The 18,599-nt window shown below is 53.2% G+C and overlaps 8 protein-coding genes and 1 non-coding gene across 9 annotated transcripts; 5 read left to right on the forward strand and 4 right to left on the reverse strand.

The window, feature by feature from the left end:
• Positions 1-780: 780 nt before the first annotated feature.
• Positions 781-1,659, forward strand: GLOTRDRAFT_124720 (uncharacterized protein; the record flags this gene model as incomplete). Its single annotated transcript, XM_007863069.1, has 5 exons — positions 781-829; positions 892-1,058; positions 1,110-1,182; positions 1,240-1,559; positions 1,615-1,659. The coding sequence occupies 5 exons, from the start codon at positions 781-783 to the stop codon at positions 1,657-1,659; spliced, it is 654 nt and encodes a 217-aa protein (XP_007861260.1).
• Positions 1,660-1,797: 138 nt separating this feature from the next.
• GLOTRDRAFT_t7 lies at positions 1,798-1,870 on the forward strand. Its single transcript has one exon. It is a non-coding gene; the product is annotated as a tRNA-Thr (tRNA).
• A 96-nt stretch (positions 1,871-1,966) lies between these two features.
• GLOTRDRAFT_124721 (uncharacterized protein) lies at positions 1,967-3,323 on the forward strand (the record flags this gene model as incomplete). Its single annotated transcript, XM_007863410.1, has 5 exons — positions 1,967-2,246; positions 2,317-2,477; positions 2,534-3,073; positions 3,129-3,177; positions 3,232-3,323. The coding sequence occupies 5 exons, from the start codon at positions 1,967-1,969 to the stop codon at positions 3,321-3,323; spliced, it is 1,122 nt and encodes a 373-aa protein (XP_007861601.1).
• Positions 3,324-3,510: 187 nt separating this feature from the next.
• On the reverse strand, positions 3,511-4,071 carry GLOTRDRAFT_102674 (VATF_NEUCR vacuolar ATP synthase subunit F V-ATPase F subunit; the record flags this gene model as incomplete). Its single annotated transcript, XM_007863070.1, has 5 exons — positions 3,511-3,563; positions 3,614-3,701; positions 3,758-3,840; positions 3,890-3,968; positions 4,018-4,071. 5 exons carry the CDS (start codon positions 4,069-4,071, stop codon positions 3,511-3,513), a joined length of 357 nt encoding a protein of 118 aa, XP_007861261.1.
• A 205-nt stretch (positions 4,072-4,276) lies between these two features.
• Positions 4,277-7,376, forward strand: GLOTRDRAFT_113474 (SGT1-domain-containing protein; the record flags this gene model as incomplete). The annotated part of the gene is made up of 10 exons (XM_007863071.1): positions 4,277-4,596; positions 4,648-4,735; positions 4,796-5,028; positions 5,078-5,219; positions 5,272-5,451; positions 5,508-5,588; positions 5,638-5,801; positions 5,854-6,193; positions 6,264-6,753; positions 6,809-7,376. The coding sequence occupies 10 exons, from the start codon at positions 4,277-4,279 to the stop codon at positions 7,300-7,302; spliced, it is 2,532 nt and encodes an 843-aa protein (XP_007861262.1). The 3' UTR covers positions 7,303-7,376.
• A 58-nt stretch (positions 7,377-7,434) lies between these two features.
• GLOTRDRAFT_113475 (Adaptor protein complex sigma subunit) lies at positions 7,435-8,490 on the forward strand. Its single transcript, XM_007863072.1, has 5 exons — positions 7,435-7,564; positions 7,621-7,892; positions 7,946-8,017; positions 8,069-8,144; positions 8,203-8,490. The coding sequence occupies exons 1-5, from the start codon at positions 7,543-7,545 to the stop codon at positions 8,352-8,354; spliced, it is 594 nt and encodes a 197-aa protein (XP_007861263.1). The 5' UTR covers positions 7,435-7,542; the 3' UTR covers positions 8,355-8,490.
• A 186-nt stretch (positions 8,491-8,676) lies between these two features.
• On the reverse strand, positions 8,677-9,863 carry GLOTRDRAFT_102677 (MED6-domain-containing protein; the record flags this gene model as incomplete). The annotated part of the gene is made up of 5 exons (XM_007863073.1): positions 8,677-9,255; positions 9,308-9,390; positions 9,448-9,539; positions 9,591-9,733; positions 9,792-9,863. The coding sequence occupies 5 exons, from the start codon at positions 9,861-9,863 to the stop codon at positions 8,677-8,679; spliced, it is 969 nt and encodes a 322-aa protein (XP_007861264.1).
• Positions 9,864-11,148: 1,285 nt separating this feature from the next.
• Positions 11,149-13,902, reverse strand: GLOTRDRAFT_69102 (catalase). Its single transcript, XM_007863074.1, has 6 exons — positions 13,681-13,902; positions 13,363-13,621; positions 13,082-13,298; positions 12,482-13,023; positions 12,264-12,412; positions 11,149-12,196 (listed from the first exon to the last, which is right to left on the reverse strand). The coding sequence occupies exons 1-6, from the start codon at positions 13,836-13,838 to the stop codon at positions 11,287-11,289; spliced, it is 2,235 nt and encodes a 744-aa protein (XP_007861265.1). The 5' UTR covers positions 13,839-13,902; the 3' UTR covers positions 11,149-11,286.
• Positions 13,903-14,176: 274 nt separating this feature from the next.
• On the reverse strand, positions 14,177-16,067 carry GLOTRDRAFT_113478 (uncharacterized protein). Its single transcript, XM_007863075.1, has 3 exons — positions 15,096-16,067; positions 14,719-15,039; positions 14,177-14,663 (listed from the first exon to the last, which is right to left on the reverse strand). Exons 1-2 carry the CDS (start codon positions 15,982-15,984, stop codon positions 14,762-14,764), a joined length of 1,167 nt encoding a protein of 388 aa, XP_007861266.1. The 5' UTR covers positions 15,985-16,067; the 3' UTR covers positions 14,177-14,663; positions 14,719-14,761.
• Between the last annotated feature and the right edge of the window lie 2,532 nt (positions 16,068-18,599).

Genomic DNA, 18,599 nt, shown 5'->3' on the forward strand with positions numbered 1-18,599 from the left:
GCCGCCTGTTGCCGCTGAGTGGCGCCGCCTGTTGCCGCCGGCGGCCCACTCAATATCGATTGAAAGCCATATATGACATATTGTTCACAGGCTGAAGTGGATTCTGATGCGTGAATCTGGTAAATTATATCACAAGTACCCATATGCTGAGCCATATTTGGAATACTGTGTTGCGTACACTCTCGTTATATACTTAAGTTATAACTCTCGGGTGGTAACCGTCCCCATATATGTTATATGTCATCACATATAACATGGAGAGAAAGGTTGCCTACGGGCAGATATATTCCCCTTAACGGCAGCTAATGTCATATTTGATATTCCTTACTGTCTATTGCTGGACTAAACAATCTCAAAATGAGTATTACATATTGCTTTGGCTGTATATTACTTCTTACGGTTTGACATTCACGACCGGGTTCAGGTCAGCATCATATATTGAGTTGTCCGATGTGTCAGGCAGTCCAGGGAATCCCCTTGCCGGCGGTAAGTAGCAGGCCAGGGGTACCCAGAACCGACTCTTCTGCTTGCAACTCTTCCACGTCGTGCGTAGGTCGCCAGCGTAAACGGGACCGTCCGGGAAGAACGCAACGGGTATCCTTGGTCAGAATGCTGCACATGCTTCAGGGTCTCGTCACTCGGGCTGCACTGGCAAGCCGAAAGTCGATGCCCCTTCGTCGAAGTATACACACAGCGGGTTCCTCGTCAAGATACTCGCTGAGCCCGCTATTATGGGGTTCTGCGGTCACACTTACCTCGCTATGGGCATTGCGCGGTCAAATGGTGCATTTGGACGCCGACGATACGCCAGCTCCGGAGGAGACCCAGGGTCAGTTCCCTCAAGAGCACGGAAGTCATTCACCCGACAGTCTGATGCGCAGCTGCTATTAGTTGACCCTGCAACTTCCATCCAGTTTCCGAAGAATCTCCAAATCCCTTCCAAAGTTCCCCTGCCAACGTTCACGCTAGTTGGTGTCGGTGTACGAACCGTGTCCTTCCTGGGGGTCAAAGTGTATTCCGTCGGCTTCTATGCTGATTTGAGCAATTCTGCATTAAATGTGAGTGTAATGGTCAATAATATGACAGTTTCGAGTCCGAGCGTTTCACAGATTCCCAAGACTGCCTCCCCACAGGAGAAAATCGAACATATTGTCGAAAACGCTGCGTGCGTAATCCGAATAGGTGACTACCCTATCATCTTATCAAATTATCACGCTTTCTGAATGTCTGTCTCCATAGTCCCTACGCGGTCTACATCGTACAACCACTTGAGAGATGGATTCATGCGTGCGCTCCAGGGCCGCATGCGTCTTTTGCAGCAGAAAGGTTTGCTCTCGTCTGAAGAAGAGGCTTCTGCACAGTCGCCTATGCGGAAACTCAAGTCACTTTTCCCCAACACTCCGCTGGCCAAACATACACCCCTGGATATTCTTTTGACCCCGCCGGAACCATCTCACCCGCGTTCCCTGATTTTCCGCGATCTTGGGGCTGTCCAAAGTGACTGGGTCGCGAAACACTTCGTCCTGGCTTATTTCGAAGGCGACGGTATCAGTCCACCGGTGCGTGTGTAGCCGTTCCAGGGTTTTGCTGCTTCCTCACTGACGTATCCCACAGCTCAAACAGTCTGTCGTTGCGAATCTGGAGAATTTTGGGAAGTGAAGGTATAAAGTTTTTCCCTCCTTATCCTCAAGCAAAGGGTATGGACCATTGAGATCTACTGTATAAGGTTGCCAAGTAATACCACCCGTCAATGGGTGTTACGTAAATATAATCCAAATATACAAAAAATTCCTTTAATCCCGCATAGCTCAGTTGGTAGAGCGCGACACTAGTAATGTCGAGGTCAGTCGTTCGAGTCGGCTTGTGGGAAGTCATTTTGGTAAATTTAAGCCGTCTGGTTGTGATTTCATTCGTGTCGATCGCATCGTCAACGTTTGCCTTAGGATGCTATGCCTTCTGCTTTGAAATGTCATCTCGATTAGTTCTACTGTCGTCAAGACTGACAAGGTCTCATAATCTCGCTAAATGTTTCAAATCTCCACCTCGGAACGCATGCCGCCGAGCTTTTGCTACGCACCGGGACCCTGTTGTCCCTAGTTCACTACTGTCCCAGGCACTCGATCAGAGGCAGAGAGCTGCACGAAGGGAGGACAGTGTTGGTCCGTTTCAACTGGGGATCGTGCCCCCCACTCCCGACGAAGTAGACAATGTCAAGAAATGGTCGGAGCTCAGTGCAGGAGGCAAAGGTGCGCAATTCAACGGCTGCAAGTCAGTACAAGCTGACCACGATGTACATGGGCGTGGTCCGTGCTATAGTCGCCCGTGCAACTGCTCGGACTACCAGTTTGACAGTTATTTTATTCGGGGCTGGTTTATCGGCCATGCTCATTTATGCTCTGACTTCGGAGCTGTTCTCGAGAAACTCCCCTACGGTGCTATACAGCGAGGCATGCGACAAGATTAAGGAGTCGCCACGCGTACGTGTGCTTCATTGAATATCGTGCTACCTCATTTCAGATCGTCTTTGCTGTAGGTCGCAAGATACCTGCCTGGACCGCTTGTATTCCATAACAACCCACCTTCTTCCTTCCGTCCCCGTCACCGCAACCACCAAGTGTCTTCGCAAGTCGTCACAGACGCGTCAGGAAAGGAGCACCTGCTCCTCAATTTCTACGTCCATAGCCGTGCTTCTGAGTCTACGTTCTCTGCCTCCGCCGACTCGTCCTTCGCTTCCATCGGGAACTGGATCAAGGATAGCACTGCACACGTCTCCGAGCTGTCGTGGGACGAGTATGTCGCAGAGATGAAGGTGAAGGCAAATGCGGTGGCGGAGAGCACACAGCGGCTCGTGAGATATCTAGCAGGGAAGCCAGAGCCTCCGCGTCCGCGCGACACTTCGACAGCGGTAGAGCCCGTCGAAGAAAAGAAGGAGGAGAAGGGCAGGTGGTGGAACTTGGCTGGCGTTTTTGGGAGCCTTCGGGGAGCCGTTGGTCGCGGATCGCATGAGAATGCTTCGCCTACGGGAGACGGGAAAGTGTGGACGGATGGCGAGGTTCACGCAGATTTGGTCAAGGTGAGTACAGGACTCATCATTGCGTGGCATGCGTAACCGTCTGGCCCTTGCATAGGACACCGATGGGTACTTCCGGTTCAGATACATTTTGGTGGACATACCCAGTGAGTGGATTAATCCCTACGATGGGAGGGCAGTAGCTGATGTTCTTCATCTAGACTCGAGGACAAGAACACCCATAAGGGTCTTCGTCGAGCGTGCCAGCGATGTGAGGGAAAACGAGCCCGTGTGGCGATTCCAGCCTTCATAGCTTACACGGACTACCGCGGCCATATGATACTGCTATGCTTTGTACATTGCTTTTGACTGTCCGCCATGTATCATTAGCCATTAATCTACATTGCTACAGGCAATGGAAACAACCAAGCTCATCCATAACGGACACGACTCATGGTGCCCAGGTATATAAAGCGATGCATTCGAACACCATGGACTCGTTAGTCGCCAAACAGCTTCTGCACCCGTTTCAGCACAGAGTCTTTGGAAGGATCTGGGCGACAGTTAGTGGAAGCGTGCGTGCATTTATGGACAGACCCGTACCATAGGGGTGGTCCTTCGAGGGTATCTCGAGCAGGGCTGGGAATGCCTGGTTATACTTGTCGACTAGCGGGCGAATCTTCTCAGCAACCTAATAATCCGGGTTTAATGACGACAAGAAATGCCTGTGCATAAGCTGGAACTTGCATGCTGGTTGATCAGGAGGATGGCAATGTCTTTGCGTTCTGTGTATTCTTCGAAAGCAGCTTCAATGGTAGAGACACTCGTCTCTGCATTATACCGTTAGATCGATAATGTACACGGTATATTCACCCTCACTTGAATCCACTACCAGGAAGTTCCGCTTCTGTTTGTCCACATTTCCTATACCCGCCAGCAAGAGACCCGTCACAGTATCCTGCCCGCGGTCAGTCGGAGTCGGGTTATATAGCATAGGCCACACACACTTCATCGCCAATGACCGCGAGGAGGTTGCGATCCTTGAAAGACGTACTTGCCATTGGGCGGGATGATGCCTAGCACTAGTAGCAGTGGTGGCACTGGCACTGGCAGGCAACGCATACGCTCACGTGATACTCATTATGCAATGTGCGCGTCAAGCTGAACGCGGCTCACAAAGTCTTGGTCTAAGTTTCATCTTGTACACGACGGACACCCCCTCATTCTGCACTGCGTCGTTGCGGAAGTTCGTCTCGGCGAGCAAGTATGGTCACTACTGCTGATATATTCAACCGGCCTCCTGCAATATCCGAAGATACCCTGCAATATGTCCTCTACCCTCTTCCAGGCATGACCGACCGGGCTTCCGTGACCACTCTGGCTACCGTCATGCAGTCGTACGCGGAGAGCCTTCTGCCCGACTTCTTATGGCACCGTGACCCTTTTGAGCTCAAGGTGGTCGCCGATCCGGAGGGCGATGGCTGGCTATTGGAAGGGAGGATGAGAGTCGGGGATTCGGTCGATGATGAATGGTGTGTCGTATGGCTTCTCAGAGAGATAAGCAAGAAATGGGATGCAGTTATAAGGTGAGCGACGTCCTGGACTCGGTCGTATGACACGACTCAATTGGCTATAAGCGTCTTCGACTCGGACGGAGAATTCCTGTTGATAGAGGCAGCCGAGGTGCTCCCTTCCTGGGTCACCCCGACCAACTCAGAAAACAGGGTGCGCATGACATAGTCTTAGATTCGAGTAAGTCAATCTATTCACGCCCTGAGCTTCCAGGTCTGGATCTACAACTCCCACCTCCATCTGATTCCTCTCTCACACATCTCTGCACCGTCTAGCAAACGACATCGCCGCGACTACCCGCGTGTCAGGGACGATGATGACCAAGTCGACGAGGCCGAGGATGATTTTATTAATCCTTCCGATGCAGTAAAGTTGGTGCGCGACCCGTCGGTACCTACTACAGCAAGCCCCGAGGTAGAAGAGACTGTCTGGAAGAGAATATCTGGGTAAATGGGCTTCCTTGCATATGTCAGTGTTGAGATTGAGTCTTTTCAGTTATCCCGCCGCTGCTCGGCAACATGTCCACGTAGCCAATGCCTGGCTACCCGTGGATATCGCGAAGGCCCTCGCTGTAAGTCCAGCGCTCGTACAGAAACCCATAGAGACATTCTATACGCGCGATGCTATCCAACTCCGGGTACGTCTGATCGTCATAGCCGACGCAAGGACATCGAGTGACAGTAGTATAGGCTGCGCAGAGGATGTCGCGTTTCCCCCCTGAATCATCTGTACTGCGTCCGGTCAAAATGACCCGAACAGCATACGCTCAGCTGATAGGTCAGAAGTTCCATCCGCCGAAAGTATTCGGTCGGTGGCGGGAACAGGAAGGTACCAAAGAATGGCGGTGGAGAGATATTGGCATGAAGATCGTAAGCTTCTTGCGCATAGTCTGAAGAACCTTGTCCAACGTCCTTTCCTTCTTTAGGCCTGTGGCTTTGAGATGTTATATCAAGAAAGCAAAAGGAAGACAGACACGATGACTTCCGCTGAGGCACTGAATGCATCCGTAAGCCATTGAGCCTGGTGTGCGGTCGCAGAACTTACTTGCTTTTCAGGCTGAAGCGAGGAAAGAAGCTCTTCGGCGCAACCCTGAATATGTCAAGTACATGGAGAATCTTGCTTCGTCGGGATATTTCAAGGGAGAGCAGCAGGGATCTCAATTGTGGAACGAACTCGAGACCAAGGCGGCCGATGCTTTCATTGCGGCAAGACGGGAAGAGTACGTGAATTCTCCAGACGCCTGCTGACTCGATGACTGATAATCCAAACAGCGATGCAACGCGACCTTCCTTCGCTGAAATCGTCTCGAGCGCGATATCGCAGGCTCGCGAGGATGATGTACAGTCTGCAGCCGGGTCAGAGGATTCGGATGACTGGCTGAACATCGATGCCGCGAGTTTCGACGACATGCTCCAGAACGTGGCGGGTGGTGATTCAAAGCCTGATCAGTCGCAAGGAGATGCCATGCAAATTGACCAAACGGAAAGTGGCGAGTTGGAGGAAGAACGTATCGCTCGGAAGCAGGCCGAGAAACTTGAGCAATTGGCAAAGAAAGTGGGTGAATTCGTCGAAGGGCAGGGGGATCTCTCGGGAGCACGTTTCGCCGAGTACGTTCACGCCCTTATCTCTCTCCGAGGTTAATGTGAACATATATGATAGTGAGGCGTCATCTGATGATGAGGACCAGGAGCTTAGCGACGAGCACTTCTCTATCTCGGATGATGAAAGCGACAACGAGCGTGATGAGACCTCTGAAGAAGCCAAAGCAGCTCGTCAAGCCGCGATGGATAAGCTCGTACCCGGGATTGATCCGTCAGAGTACGGGCAGATGCCGGCATCGTATCATAGCAACTCACAGAGAGTGGCGAAGACTACCATCGAGACCGACGCGGTGGAGGAGAGGCCCGCCAACGCGCCGGACAGTGTGAGGAAGCCTATCAGGCCTCCAATATTACCCCGAAATGAATATGAAGGGGTCGTCGATTCCGATGATGAGTCGGACGAAGGTGAGGATCAAGAGGAGGAGGAGGAGGACCGACCTCAGCTTGTCGGAGATGTGGAAATCAATATGGATGAAGAGGAAGAGGAGTTCATTGAATTCGCTCGGCAAGCCCTAGGTCTATCGGATGAACAGTGGCGGGACATTATACAAGACCGTAAAGACAGAGGAGGTGAGTCCTTGTCATTGTCCGAGGTTGTGACTATACTGATTATGGTGCGATACAGCTTTCATACCTGCTTCCGCACGGAACGGTAACAAGTCCGTACCGAAGACATCCACCACTGGCCTCAGCTCGTCTTTGCCTGTGGGTGAAGACCATTCGCGACAGGCTCGGTCAACCAAGCCGGGAGGTAATCCCAATCTGGACTCTTTCGAAGCCGTGATGCAGGCTATGGATGCTGAGCTCGCCTCAAAGAAGTCCGGCGGGGTGCCGAAGCCCGCGAAACCAGACAAGGGGAAGGGGAAAGCCAAGGGCCAGGATACAGCGTTGGAAGACGGCATGGACATCGAGGAAGCGATGGACGCCGAGCTTAGGGCGGCGATGGAAAGGGGCGAAGAAGAGGGCGAAGAGGGCGCAGAAGGCGAAGAGTCGATCGATTATAATCTCATAAAGAATTTCCTGGAGAGCTTCAAGAGTCAGGGTGGTTTGTCCGGGCCTGTGAGCAATCTGGCAGGCCGACTACAGCAGGGTTGGACTATGCCTCGGGATGAGCAATGATGCTTACCCGTTTGACAATGAAAGATATGTATGAGTATAGTCTGTTATGTATCTCTAGTCATGGTATGCTCCCTTATGCCCCTGCCTCGAGCTATGCAATCAGCGTGCCGGCGGCACCACAATCTGAGCTGTACGGTGTCGGACCGTCCGACTGTCTGCGGAACTATAGACTGGGTTGCTGAAAGTAGGAGGTTGATGCAAGTTCGACGTTCAGCAATAAAGGCAAGCTGCTGAGAAGACATGATCCATGCAGTCCTGATATGTTAGGCTTGTTCTTGTACAATGTCAGATCGTGCACGCTGACATATCATTCCCTAGTCAATACGTCTGGTGTACCTCGACTGACCAAGTTCTACAGCCCCATACACCATTCATCCCAGACACTCGTACAGAGGATATTCTCCTTGATATGCACGCGTCCGGCCGGACTCTGCAATTTTCTGGACGCGCCAGAACTAGAAGAGTTCTTGGGCAAGAAGAGTCACGAAGATGAGAGACTGAGAGTGGTCTACCGCAGTTACGCTACTCTGCACTTCGTCTTCCTGGTGGATGCGTCGGAGAGCGAACTAGGTATCTTGGACTTGATACAAGTTAGTCTCTGTGACGCTTCGCCTGAACAAGGTCCATTGATGCGGGCACGTAGGTTTTTGTAGAGTCACTAGACCGTGCCTTCGAGAACGTATGCGAGCTGGATCTCGTGTTTCACTTTGACGAGGTATGTTTGGGTGTTACGCCGGCTAGGCATACCGCCTTACACGCTTTAAAGGTTCACCATATTCTGGCGGAAGTGATTCAGGGAGGACTCGTACTGGAGACCAACCTCGACGAGATAGACAGATCGAGTTCGTACTCTTTGTTTCTCTACTTATTTGTCTCTGACCTCCAATACCCGCCTACCAGTAAAGCAAGCGGCGCAAGCGAGGAAGACATCCTTTGCGTCCTCCAACCCTCTCTCACTTGGTGGCGGTGGCGGTCTGGGCCAGCGCTCCGCTGGATTGCAGACACCTCTGGGTTGGCTCACGGGCAAGCTTTCGGGAGTCGGCGCCATATGACTAGATGTTCTCATCCTACAGGCTCTTGCACAATTATCACGAAGAGAGACCTCGGCAGGAACTGTATAATGGTAGTGCTGCTTCCCTGTAGCTATAGTTGTAAATCTATCCGGCTGTGACAAGCAGTGCATGACGGCGGGAGAGCGTACTTCAAAGACCGTCGAGCGCTGGAATTTTGGTACCGTGAACACAACACGAACGGATGGGGAACACGCGTACGCAGCTAAAATACACATGGACTGCGCGTGACGGGTTTGGTACAAACGCAGAATTCAAGGATGACGAACTCCAAAATCCCGTACTATGCTACTGGTGACATCCGTCAAGTCGCGGCCGAAGCCGCCAGGGAGGTCCCTTCATACGACGTGGCCATTGAGTGTCGACACACGAAGACCAAAATATAGGACTTCCACATACGTTTTTTCTTCTTCTTACCAGCTCCCGGGACACCTTTCACAGAAGCAACCTCCTGGGGAGCAGGCACGCTGGCTAGCGTTCTCCCTTGGGGCTCTCGATCCGCTACAGGAGCAGGTGTGGCAGACGAACGTGTCACGGGCGTTTCCGGCACACTAGCACTCTCAGTAATCGGTGGAGGAGCCTGCTCGCGCGCGGCCGTGTGTGCTGCTGTGGTGCGCATGGCGTTGTACATGAGCATGTTGTTCTGCAGTTTATTTGCAGCTCTCCGTTTCACAGAAGCAGAGGGAGTGCCTTGACCAGCGGCAAGTTCATTGGCGTTCTCATCCGGGGCTAGTGGATCTTCCTCCCCTCCACGTTTTCCGCTAGCGTCCTCGGACACGGATGGGTCGACGATCGGCCATATGAACCCTGTCCGAGGGGTATAATCCGGCCTATGCTTTCGCAACGTGTCCAGAGAAGACTGTAATGCATTTACTGTTGCGAGCTAGTAATTTTCACGTCAAATAGAGCCCGACCGACATTGTACGAGCACCTACCAGACGGTTGGAGAGCACCGTGTAAACGTCGGGAGATTGATATATACGATTGTTCATAATGAAGTATGCGGCCAGTGGTCTGACTGCACTTTCTCAGCTATCACTTTCAGAGACATGGATGAAGTCCAGAATTGGTCTACCATATTCGGGAGATAAACGCTCCCTCTTGTGTATGATGAATAACGAGGGTGGTTGGGCATGGACAACCGCGAACTCAATGCCAGTGAAGCGTCTACGGAGCTGCGTGAGAGACGATCAAGGCCATAGGTGGGAAGACGCTTGCTTGAGTTCTTCTGCTTCGTTAAGCAGAGGCTGGCCGGTATGCATCGTTTGCATGCGGAGCACTTGATTGTTGCTCTGCTTGTCATAGAACATGGACGTCGCGAAGTAATCGAAGACGTTTTCCGCCGTCAGAGGACCATTAGCCTACGATATGCTCGTCTTATCAATGGAGGATATCAGTGCGGTCGGTTGTGGCTCTTGCCTGTATCCACTCATGCCAGATGAAGAATCTGTGGCTGTAGTCATCAGGAGGGTGCAAATCGGTCATGTCCATCTTCGGAAGTCTCGAGATTCTCCCCGCCACTGAAGATATTGTATGCTACGGGTCAGTATGTGTCTGCCAGTTAGTATCAGCGCCAGTGTTTTGTTGAACTCGACAAGTGTGGCAGAGTCACTTCGTGCGCGTGACAGCCGTCGGCAAGACGCGTCGGTGGCTGAAAGTATCTGTACATACCCCTCCTGCAACCCTCCTGAGCGTGGTTTCAGATTTCTCACACTCTCTGTGTACTCTTGGACGACCTCGTACTCTGAGGACTGCTTATCGAAGCGTTAAGGCGCTTTGAAGTCCCCAAATGGTGACGGTCGTAATTTGCCTTGAGTATTCCAGTGTCAAATACGCCTGATGAAGGTTCCTACGCTGGCTTGACGTTCGACAACTTTCTCCCTCAGTTGTTGTCTTGGTAGCGGTGTGACTTGGTGCATCGCTCAACCCTTTCTTTGCATACGCCCAGGGTCATCCATTCCGAATAACTTGACCTGGGCTTCGAACCCTATCTGTTGCCATTCCACCACCGATACAAGCAATCGAGCGTCCTCTGAGAAAATCCGGCTGCTACTTGCTTTGTTCGTCTTATTCCGTTTATATCCGCCTGTTTGACAGTGTCCGCTTTCGTCGCAAGTAAGGGATACGAACTATCAATGCGGCCTTCCAGACTTCGGGCGCAACCTCTGACATTTGACAGCCTGTGTGCTCCCAGAGCCTCCCTTAAGTGGTCATATAATCCATTAACTGATATCATGAACCAATGTTATTTCTGGATCGTCAGGGTCCTGGGGAGTCGGATGCCCGTGGATCCAACCATTCGCCGATACCCATGCGTCCGCCCACACCATGGTTGTCTACTCAATCAACATGCAGTATACTGAACGTTTCTCTCAGGTACCCTGACTCCTCTGTCGGAGACGACGTTCCGCCGTCACGCCTGGTATTGGGACAGAAAGAGGTCAGGGAAGGGAGATCAAGTTCGATTAACCCCAAGAAACTTTCGAGGACGCCGTCAGGCTAAAGCTCTTCCTCTCAATCAACTTGCAATCAACGCTAGTAAGTTTGCATGTTGGTTTCGTTCTCTGCTCTACGTCGCTGCTTACGTCCATAGTAGCAGAGCCAATCAGTGAACAGCCTGGCTTTGTTTCAGGTATGATCCCGGCTATCATGTATCTAATCACATTCCGCCCTGCACGGGCGTTATTATAACATTTACAATAGCGCCTTACGCTGTATGCCGCGAACTGCCGGCTGCTCCAGTTCAAGTTCAGAGGGAGCAACAATCGAAGCCTAAGAGTGCAACGCTCAATTTTATTTCGTGACTAAGATTACATTCACATTCGTAGGCGCTACTACATCGTATAAGTCGTACAACATTGACTAAAATTAAGCAGTCCGTGTAAATTCTTGCGTCAGGCATCGCCACATTGGTTTAGAAAGCCACTCTCTCAACCAAGCCATCCAACTCCCGCTCGTAGCAACGGTGCTTGCTGAGCTCGTACGCGAAATTGGCAAGGAATCCCTTGTCTCCCTTCGCAATCTTGAACGGCTCAGCAGCAGCATTCGTCACACCGTAGGTACCGGTAGTCACAACTCCGTACGACGAGACAACAGAGTCGCTACCAGGGGCACTCTGGAACTCGACACCCGGTAGGCTGACCGACTCCCTCAGGAAAGCGACGGCCTCGCCAACTGCTCCAATAACCTTGCAGTGGCCGAAGGCCTCCCGCACCCAATGCACGGCACGGCCGTTCTTGGCGAGCCTCTGGACGTGCTCAGCACCCGAAGGAATGATCAAGGCGTCGAACATGGTAGAGCGCTGACCCTCGTAGTGATGGTCGGCTACCATACCTTCGCCTTCACCGACGACCTGGCCGGCAGGGTATACCTTGCCGCGGCGAGGCCCGATGAGCCAGGTCGTGGCCAAGCCAGCCTTGAGAGCAGCGCGAATCGCAAGGACCTCGGAGCCGCTGAAGCCATCAGCAACGAGGATGGCGATGCGGCGGGACTTGATGGTCGGCTCCGCGGGCACATAGTGAGTCTGCGACAGCCTATCACTCTTCTTGCCGTGGTTGGACCGGGCAGGGGCTTCAGGGATGACACCGCCGACATTGATAGCGACTTGCTTAGCAAGGTCGAAATCAATATTGTTCAGGATCTTCGTGTACGATTCGTAGACCACTGGGTCATCGCAGTGCGACAGCTCAAAGGAAATAGCTCCAATCAGATGAGCCTTCTCGTGCGGAGCCAGCGAGTTGTAAAACAGCTGCGCCTGATTGTAGTGCTCCTGGAACTTGGAGCCACGGACGCGGTGCTTGATACCCTCCACCTTCTGAGTGAACCTATTTGGTACAAAACTCGAGTCAGTATCGCGGGAAATGGCTACAATGCTGCGAACTGCGGGCGTACTCTGCATAGCCGCCCTCCTTCGTGGGGACAGGAGGGAGCGTTCCTTTGCGGTTCGGCCAATAGTTGATCTGTCCCTTAGTAATCTTGTGTCTCATTTGTCCATCACGGTGGTTGTTGAGGACAGGACAGACAGGACGGTTGATGGGGAGCTAAGTGCGTGCAGAATCACGACATGAGTAAGCTGAACTAGACCTGACAAAGCATACAGAGACGCTCACCTCTTGCCAGTTAACGCCAAGGCGGCTAATCTGAGTATCGAAATAGGAGAAGTTACGGCCTTGCAGCAGCGGGTCGTCCGAAAACCCAATACCGGGGACAACGTGTGAAGTACAGAACGCAACCTGCTCGACTTCGGGGAAATACTCATCGACCATGCGGTTGAGGGTCATTTCTCCAATGTATTCGATCGGGATTAGCTCCTCGGGCCAGAGCTTAGTTGCGTCGAGGATATCGAACTCAAAGTCGTGCTCATTGGCCTCGGGAATGACTTGGATGCCAAACTTCCACTTCGGATAGGCCCCGTGGGCGATGGCCTCCTCGAGATCCTTGCGGTGGAAGTCAGGATCTTGCCCGGCGATCTTCAAGGCCTCATCCCACACTAGACTGTGAACACCCAATTCGGGAGTCCAGTGGAACTTGACGAAGAAACGTTCGCCCTTGGCGTTCAGCAGGGTGTAGGTGTTTACACCAAAGCCTTGCATGGTGCGGTACGACCGCGGGATGGCTCGGTCAGACATCACCCACATCACCATGTGGGCAGCTACAAGTCGACAAATGCCTTCAGAAGAGCGCATATATGAATGAATCAATGCACTTACATTCAGGCTGCAATCCGACGAAATCCCAGAAGTTGTTATGAGCACTCTGGCCCTGGGGGACCTCGTTGTGAGGCTCAGGCTTGACCGCATGGACGAAGTCGGGGAACTTGATGGCATCCTGGATGAAGAATACCGGGATGTTATTGCCGACAATGTCCCAGTTGCCCTCCTGCGTGTAGAACTTGGTGGCAAATCCACGGACGTCTCGAACAGTATCCTGTCAATTGACGCCGCAGTCAGGAAGGGCTCGATGACGTATGAGTGGATTGAATGAATCTTACAGCGCTGCCGCGCGAGCCCTGCACAGTACTGAAACGGACAAAGGTTGGGGTCTCCCTCGACGGGTCCGTCAAAACAGGGGCATAGGTATACTTGGATGCGCGATCGTCGTAGACACGGAATACCCCGTGGGCCCCGGCCCCGCGAGCGTGTACGACACGTTCCGGGATCCGCTCGTGGTCGAACCGCATAATCTTCTCGCGGGCGACCTGGTCCTCGAGCAGCGAAGGGCCGGCATGTGTTCCGTTGGTAACCTTGAGCCTGCAATAGCATGTCAGCTACCATTGATGGCTTCGGATATTAAATGTGAACGGACGGACCAGTTATCGGTGTCGGAGATGTATGGACCGTAGTCCAGGTTCTGACCCTTCCTATCATTGTCACCCGGGTCGATGATGTTGCGCCGCATATCGTTAACTTTGGCGTCGCTCATGACGCTGGAGACAGCGGATTTGACGGTGTTGGCGACGCCCGACATAGCTGGGAAAGAGGAAATTGACGGCCCATGGTTGGCGCAGCAGTTTATATATGTTGGGAGGGGTAATCAGTTCTTTGGGAGCGGGTCATGGAGGAGCAGCAGGGCCCGCTGCAGAGCTCGCAAACGTCACTGACGTCGTCGACGCGATGCTGCTCGAGTCCAGCTGAGTGAGGATGACGAACAGCGATCCAATCCGTCCGCCTGCACGTGACGCCAGGTGACGCAACAGACGCGCGCTCATTGGCTGCGCACGCAGAAGCAGGACTAAGACGCACCAAGTCACGGCTTCTCGTTCAGGCCTGCGATCTCCAGTGGAGCAGCTCAGCATCCAGACACTCGTATAAGGCTTTATGTATTCGTAAACAACAAAAGCGTACATAGGCTCAAATTTACTACGAGATCTGGCGGGCTGCATTATTAGAGCAGGCGTCCGTCCTTAGCTTACATTACATTCGAGGGGGGCACCCGGAGTAGAAATGACGAACAAGTGACGCAAACTAAGCAGAAGATAAATATGACAGAACCAGACGGATGGTCCAGGGACGTGGCATAGCATAATAGACAAAGAACTGGATAAGAAAAGGTACTTAACCCTTCAGAAGGAGACTTGCACTCTGCCTCGTCCAGTCAGCGCCGAGGGCGCACTGCACGGAGAGATGGAGCACTACACGACAACGTTGGTCACCGGGCCCAGCTCGTGCGTCCTGGGCAGGACCATACATAAGGAATGCGGGAACACTTCGAGCAGCAACGGCGCTCCGCATAACGCGGTGGGATGGCCGTCAAATGTTTGCATATACCAGAAGGTGATCGCGAAGGAGTGGTCTACCGGGGAACTGTGAGACATGGCGCCTACGGAATATAGATGGAAGAAACATACGCATAGATAGGATAGTCTAATTCGCCATCGACGTCGTTGCAGCCTACTTGACGTCGTTGCAGTCGCAGCTGCGGTCTCTGCCAATGTAACCCCGGCCGCAATTGTCGCACCAACCCCTGGACGCTTTCTCAACGCCAATGGGCTTCCTCGTCTGCGTCGGGCACGCCGACTCGTCGCGGTGGATGCTGACGAGATGCCTGCCCAAGTCATGCTTCCGACTGAAGGATCTTCCACAAGACCGGTGGGGGCAAATATGAGGCTTCGGCCGGTTGGGGTCGTGCGTCGCGATGTGCGTCTTGAGATTGTACGCGCGAGCGAATGCTACATAAAGGATGGTCAGCGACATGTATCAACGGTGGAATATATATAAAGCTTACATCTATGACAGGTGGGACAAGGGTACTTCTTGCGCGGGTCTTCGTACTCCTCCTTCTGGGCTCGGCCAAGAGGGGGGATGACGGGCACAGACGGCATAGCGGGCATCTTGGGTGACACGTTCGTGGACGAGGCGCTGGTAGAATCAGCCCTCGGGCGCGGGCTATACTTGTACTGCGGATAGTAGTCCGACGAGGACGAGCTGAAACCGCTGTTGTGGACACCGCCGGATGGTTCGTAGTCGGACAGGCTTGCACGGCGGTCATATGACACGGCCCGCTCAAAGGCGCTTGGCGGCGCAGCACCCGAGGAATTGTTGGGCGCCGGGGCAAGTTGCATGGAGCCGTAAGAGGTGGGGTCAGCGGCGTAGCCGGAGGATTGCTGCTGCGCGACATTGGCGACAGCGGCGTAGTCATCGATTTGGTTGTGTCCGACACTGATGCGGCGGAAGTCCATGTCGAGGTCGAGGGGGAAGGAAAGGTTGGAAGGAGCGTAATTAGGGGAGCTCGGGTAGTTGTAGAATGACTCCGAGCGGGAGGACAACGACTCATAAGCCGATTCTGAGGAAACGGTGATTGTGGACGGAGGTCCGTTATAGATGGGCGTGTCCGACCTGAGGAATGAGAAGGCGTCGTTTGAATCAACAGTTAGGAGCTGCAACTGGAACTGATCCGAGCAGGCCTCGAGGCTGCGGTCGAGCTCGGATTCAAAAAGATCCGGGTGGGGGGCGAGGAGGTCTGAAGGCGACTGAAATGAAAAGAGATCGAAGCCCGCAAAGGCCTGTTGCTGCTTGTAGTCGGCAACCGCAGGGGTGGACGACTTGTTATTCTTGCCGAACGACTCAACGTCGAGGGCAGGCGGGTAAAACGAGGCGAAGGGGTCTGACTCCATATCTTGGTAGGGGGCAGGGGGCAATATAAAGGCTGCTGGGGAAAGCTAATGAGGGTAGGAAAGAGGGAGGTGACTGGCAGAGGTGACGGTAAAAGAGAGACGGTCACGGATCTGCTGCGCATGGACACGTACCCTCTGGAGCCCGCCGGCATTCCCACCCCTCGATGCTGTGCGGGACCGCGCTAGGCCCGGTTTGGTTCGGCCTCCCACGCGGTCTCTCCGTTCCGGTCCTCTACTGTGTGGGCGCTGCCGCCCGTGCTCGTCTGCGCAGCGCAGCACGCGTCGTGGCGAGCGAACTGGCGTCTGCCAGGCCAAACGAAAACATACCATCCCAGTCTGCCTGCATTATTCTACACTCGGTCCAACGCTTGCCCGTGTTGTCAGGCTGCTGACGTTATTTTTACCTCGGCGCGTTTCCATCGGCGCCTGCAATGGTGTCTGAGAAACAATTCGCGCCCCCGTCGTCACTGTCACGTTTGCCTTTCCGGGAACCGTCGCGTTCCCTCCATCTCATCTTTGACGATGCTGAATCAGCGACCATAATATTATCATCAGCGGCGCCGACGACTTCATTCTTTTCCTGTTGCGTGTTTGCGACCACCGCACTAGCCTGGCTCAACGCTGACTGGATTAGGCGTTATATGATAGAGTGCGCACCGCTCGATGATGGGGTTCCATCAACCTCGGTCTCCTGCCGCAGGGTCGGCGAAAGGTGAGCGAAAGGTGATTGACATGCACCGCCATCAGAAGCGCAGGGTCTCATCATCCGGTCTTCTACCTATACGCCGGGCAGTGAGGGTCGGCGCGTTCAACGTTCGTTCTTAGATCGGCGCGTCCATGGACCTACGGAATCTGAACGTAACCAGTCCATCACGCAGTTTGAGTTGCACCCAAGGTTCGATGCCCTGAGCTGACTAGTCAGTACTTGCCCCACCTCAGTCGCCTGGGGCATCGAATAGCTTGCGCTCAAGATACCATTGACAGTTGCATCATATCACTGCTCCAGCGGCCATTACTGGCACCTTGACAAGGCGCTGCCGGTTTCGTTTTCGACCGCCAAATCCCTCTCCGGCCCCGGCGGGGCAGACCTAGTCATTCTCCAGGTACATTTGCGATTCGGCATGCAAGTAGCCACTAAAGGCCGTATCTGGTTCCGAGTCATCGATATGTCACTTGATGCGGAACATTGCGTACCACCCACAAATAAGCTCAATACACTCTCGTAACAGTTGTCCACCTCTGTCTTTCCCGCTGATATTGAGTAATGAATGTCCATAAAGGACCATTCAGGGCACCCTGGTTACCGTCCGGTCACGCTCCGACAAAGTGGTGAAGGGGTCCTTATTGGCACCGGCTTCCACCAACATGATTTGATTTCAAGGATCAAGTCGCTGATTGATACCACATCGACACTTCTATGTACTGTGTGCGAACTAAAAGCGACGACGGCGTATATCAGCAGAAGCGGCGTTCAGGTAGAGCACGTACTTCAAAGGCAGTGGACAACCTGCAGGCTGGTATGTCTTCCGCCGGATACAGATGTCTATGCCTGTAGTGCGTGAGCTAGGTTTACCGTCTTGACTATAAATGCAGTGATCCTGACCATACGCTGACGAGCGTCAAACGGCGGGCGGGCTAGCGCTGACTCACGAGCAGCAGGGTTCCTATTTAGTTCCCCGAGACAATGAGAACAAACGTTTTGCGAAAATGACCTATGGCGTCGGGCGCTCGACGCTCTGTCACTGTCGCAAGAAGTCATCAGTTACCGGCAGCTGCCAGACTTTGTTCTTGAGTACCCTAATCATGGTAGCTCGTAGAATGATGTACACGTCCCCCCTTGTAACACATCTTCCGCCGGCTAGAAGGACTCACTCACGGCTCACGCTAAATATGCACCTTGAACACGTAGCGTCAGGTGACTCACCAAAAGTTGGGAAATGCAGCATGGATTTCTCCGGTACTGTCAAGTCACTGCTCCCAAAAATGTACCGATAATAGCCATGAACAAGTTGGAACTTTTCGGAATTCCGCAGTCCCGGAGTGACGGGTATGCCACACCATGAAGACATCCGGTGGAGGAGGCTGTCTTCGTGTTCGCTGTCTTCGTGTTCACCAGCGTGTCGGGGATCGACAGGGAACAGCCCAGAAGTCCCACTGCCGGAACTTCGGTATCAACCCGCCACTGCAAAGCCTAGGATCTTGCATCAGGTCCCACCTACAAGCATAATTCGTGGAGGCTCTGGAGTTACATAGGGCTACGGGACTAGTGAGGAGACCTGAGAGCAGCCAGAAGTACCCTTGTGTTTCTTGCGGACTCGTCTTAGCGTATCTCAGAGTGATTATCCGCACCGGCGAGACTAGACGTTGCGGTTGTGTTGCATTCGCACCTAACGCCCATGTCATCCGAGTCCGGTTATCCGTAACGCGCGAAGCTTCACGAAGGGAAGTACGTACTCCACCATTTCAATCCGCTTCAAATCGTGTGCGCGAGGGCAGCGCTGATGTCTATGAACTCTTCTATCATCGCCATCGTCACTTGCGAACGGCAGAATGTTTAATGATGGCATGAGATAACATTCGTGCAGAGTTCGTGTTACCCTGCACGATCGCACGCT

This window comes from Gloeophyllum trabeum (genome assembly GCF_000344685.1).
Source record: "Gloeophyllum trabeum ATCC 11539 unplaced genomic scaffold GLOTRscaffold_00001, whole genome shotgun sequence".
Lineage (NCBI taxonomy): Eukaryota > Fungi > Basidiomycota > Agaricomycetes > Gloeophyllales > Gloeophyllaceae > Gloeophyllum > Gloeophyllum trabeum.

Bases quoted from the DNA above. Each gene is read 5' to 3' on its own strand.
- GLOTRDRAFT_113475 (XM_007863072.1), top strand. From the start codon at position 7,543: ATGATCCATGCAGTCCTGATAT. The intron at 7,565-7,620 runs GTTAGGCTTGTT...ATCATTCCCTAG, and splicing joins GATCCATGCAGTCCTGATAT to TCAATACGTCTGGTGTACCT. The intron at 8,145-8,202 runs GTTCGTACTCTT...CCCGCCTACCAG, and splicing joins CGACGAGATAGACAGATCGA to TAAAGCAAGCGGCGCAAGCG.
- GLOTRDRAFT_69102 (XM_007863074.1), bottom strand. From the start codon at position 13,838: ATGTCGGGCGTCGCCAACACCGTCAAATCCGCTGTCTCCAGCGTCATG. The intron at 13,622-13,680 runs GTCCGTCCGTTC...ATGCTATTGCAG, and splicing joins ATCTCCGACACCGATAACTG to GCTCAAGGTTACCAACGGAA. The intron at 13,299-13,362 runs GTAAGATTCATT...GTCAATTGACAG, and splicing joins AGGGCTCGCGCGGCAGCGCT to GATACTGTTCGAGACGTCCG.
- GLOTRDRAFT_113478 (XM_007863075.1), bottom strand. From the start codon at position 15,984: ATGGAGTCAGACCCCTTCGCCTCGTTTTACCCGCCTGCCCTCGACGTT. The intron at 15,040-15,095 runs GTAAGCTTTATA...TCCTTTATGTAG, and splicing joins TTGTCCCACCTGTCATAGAT to CATTCGCTCGCGCGTACAAT.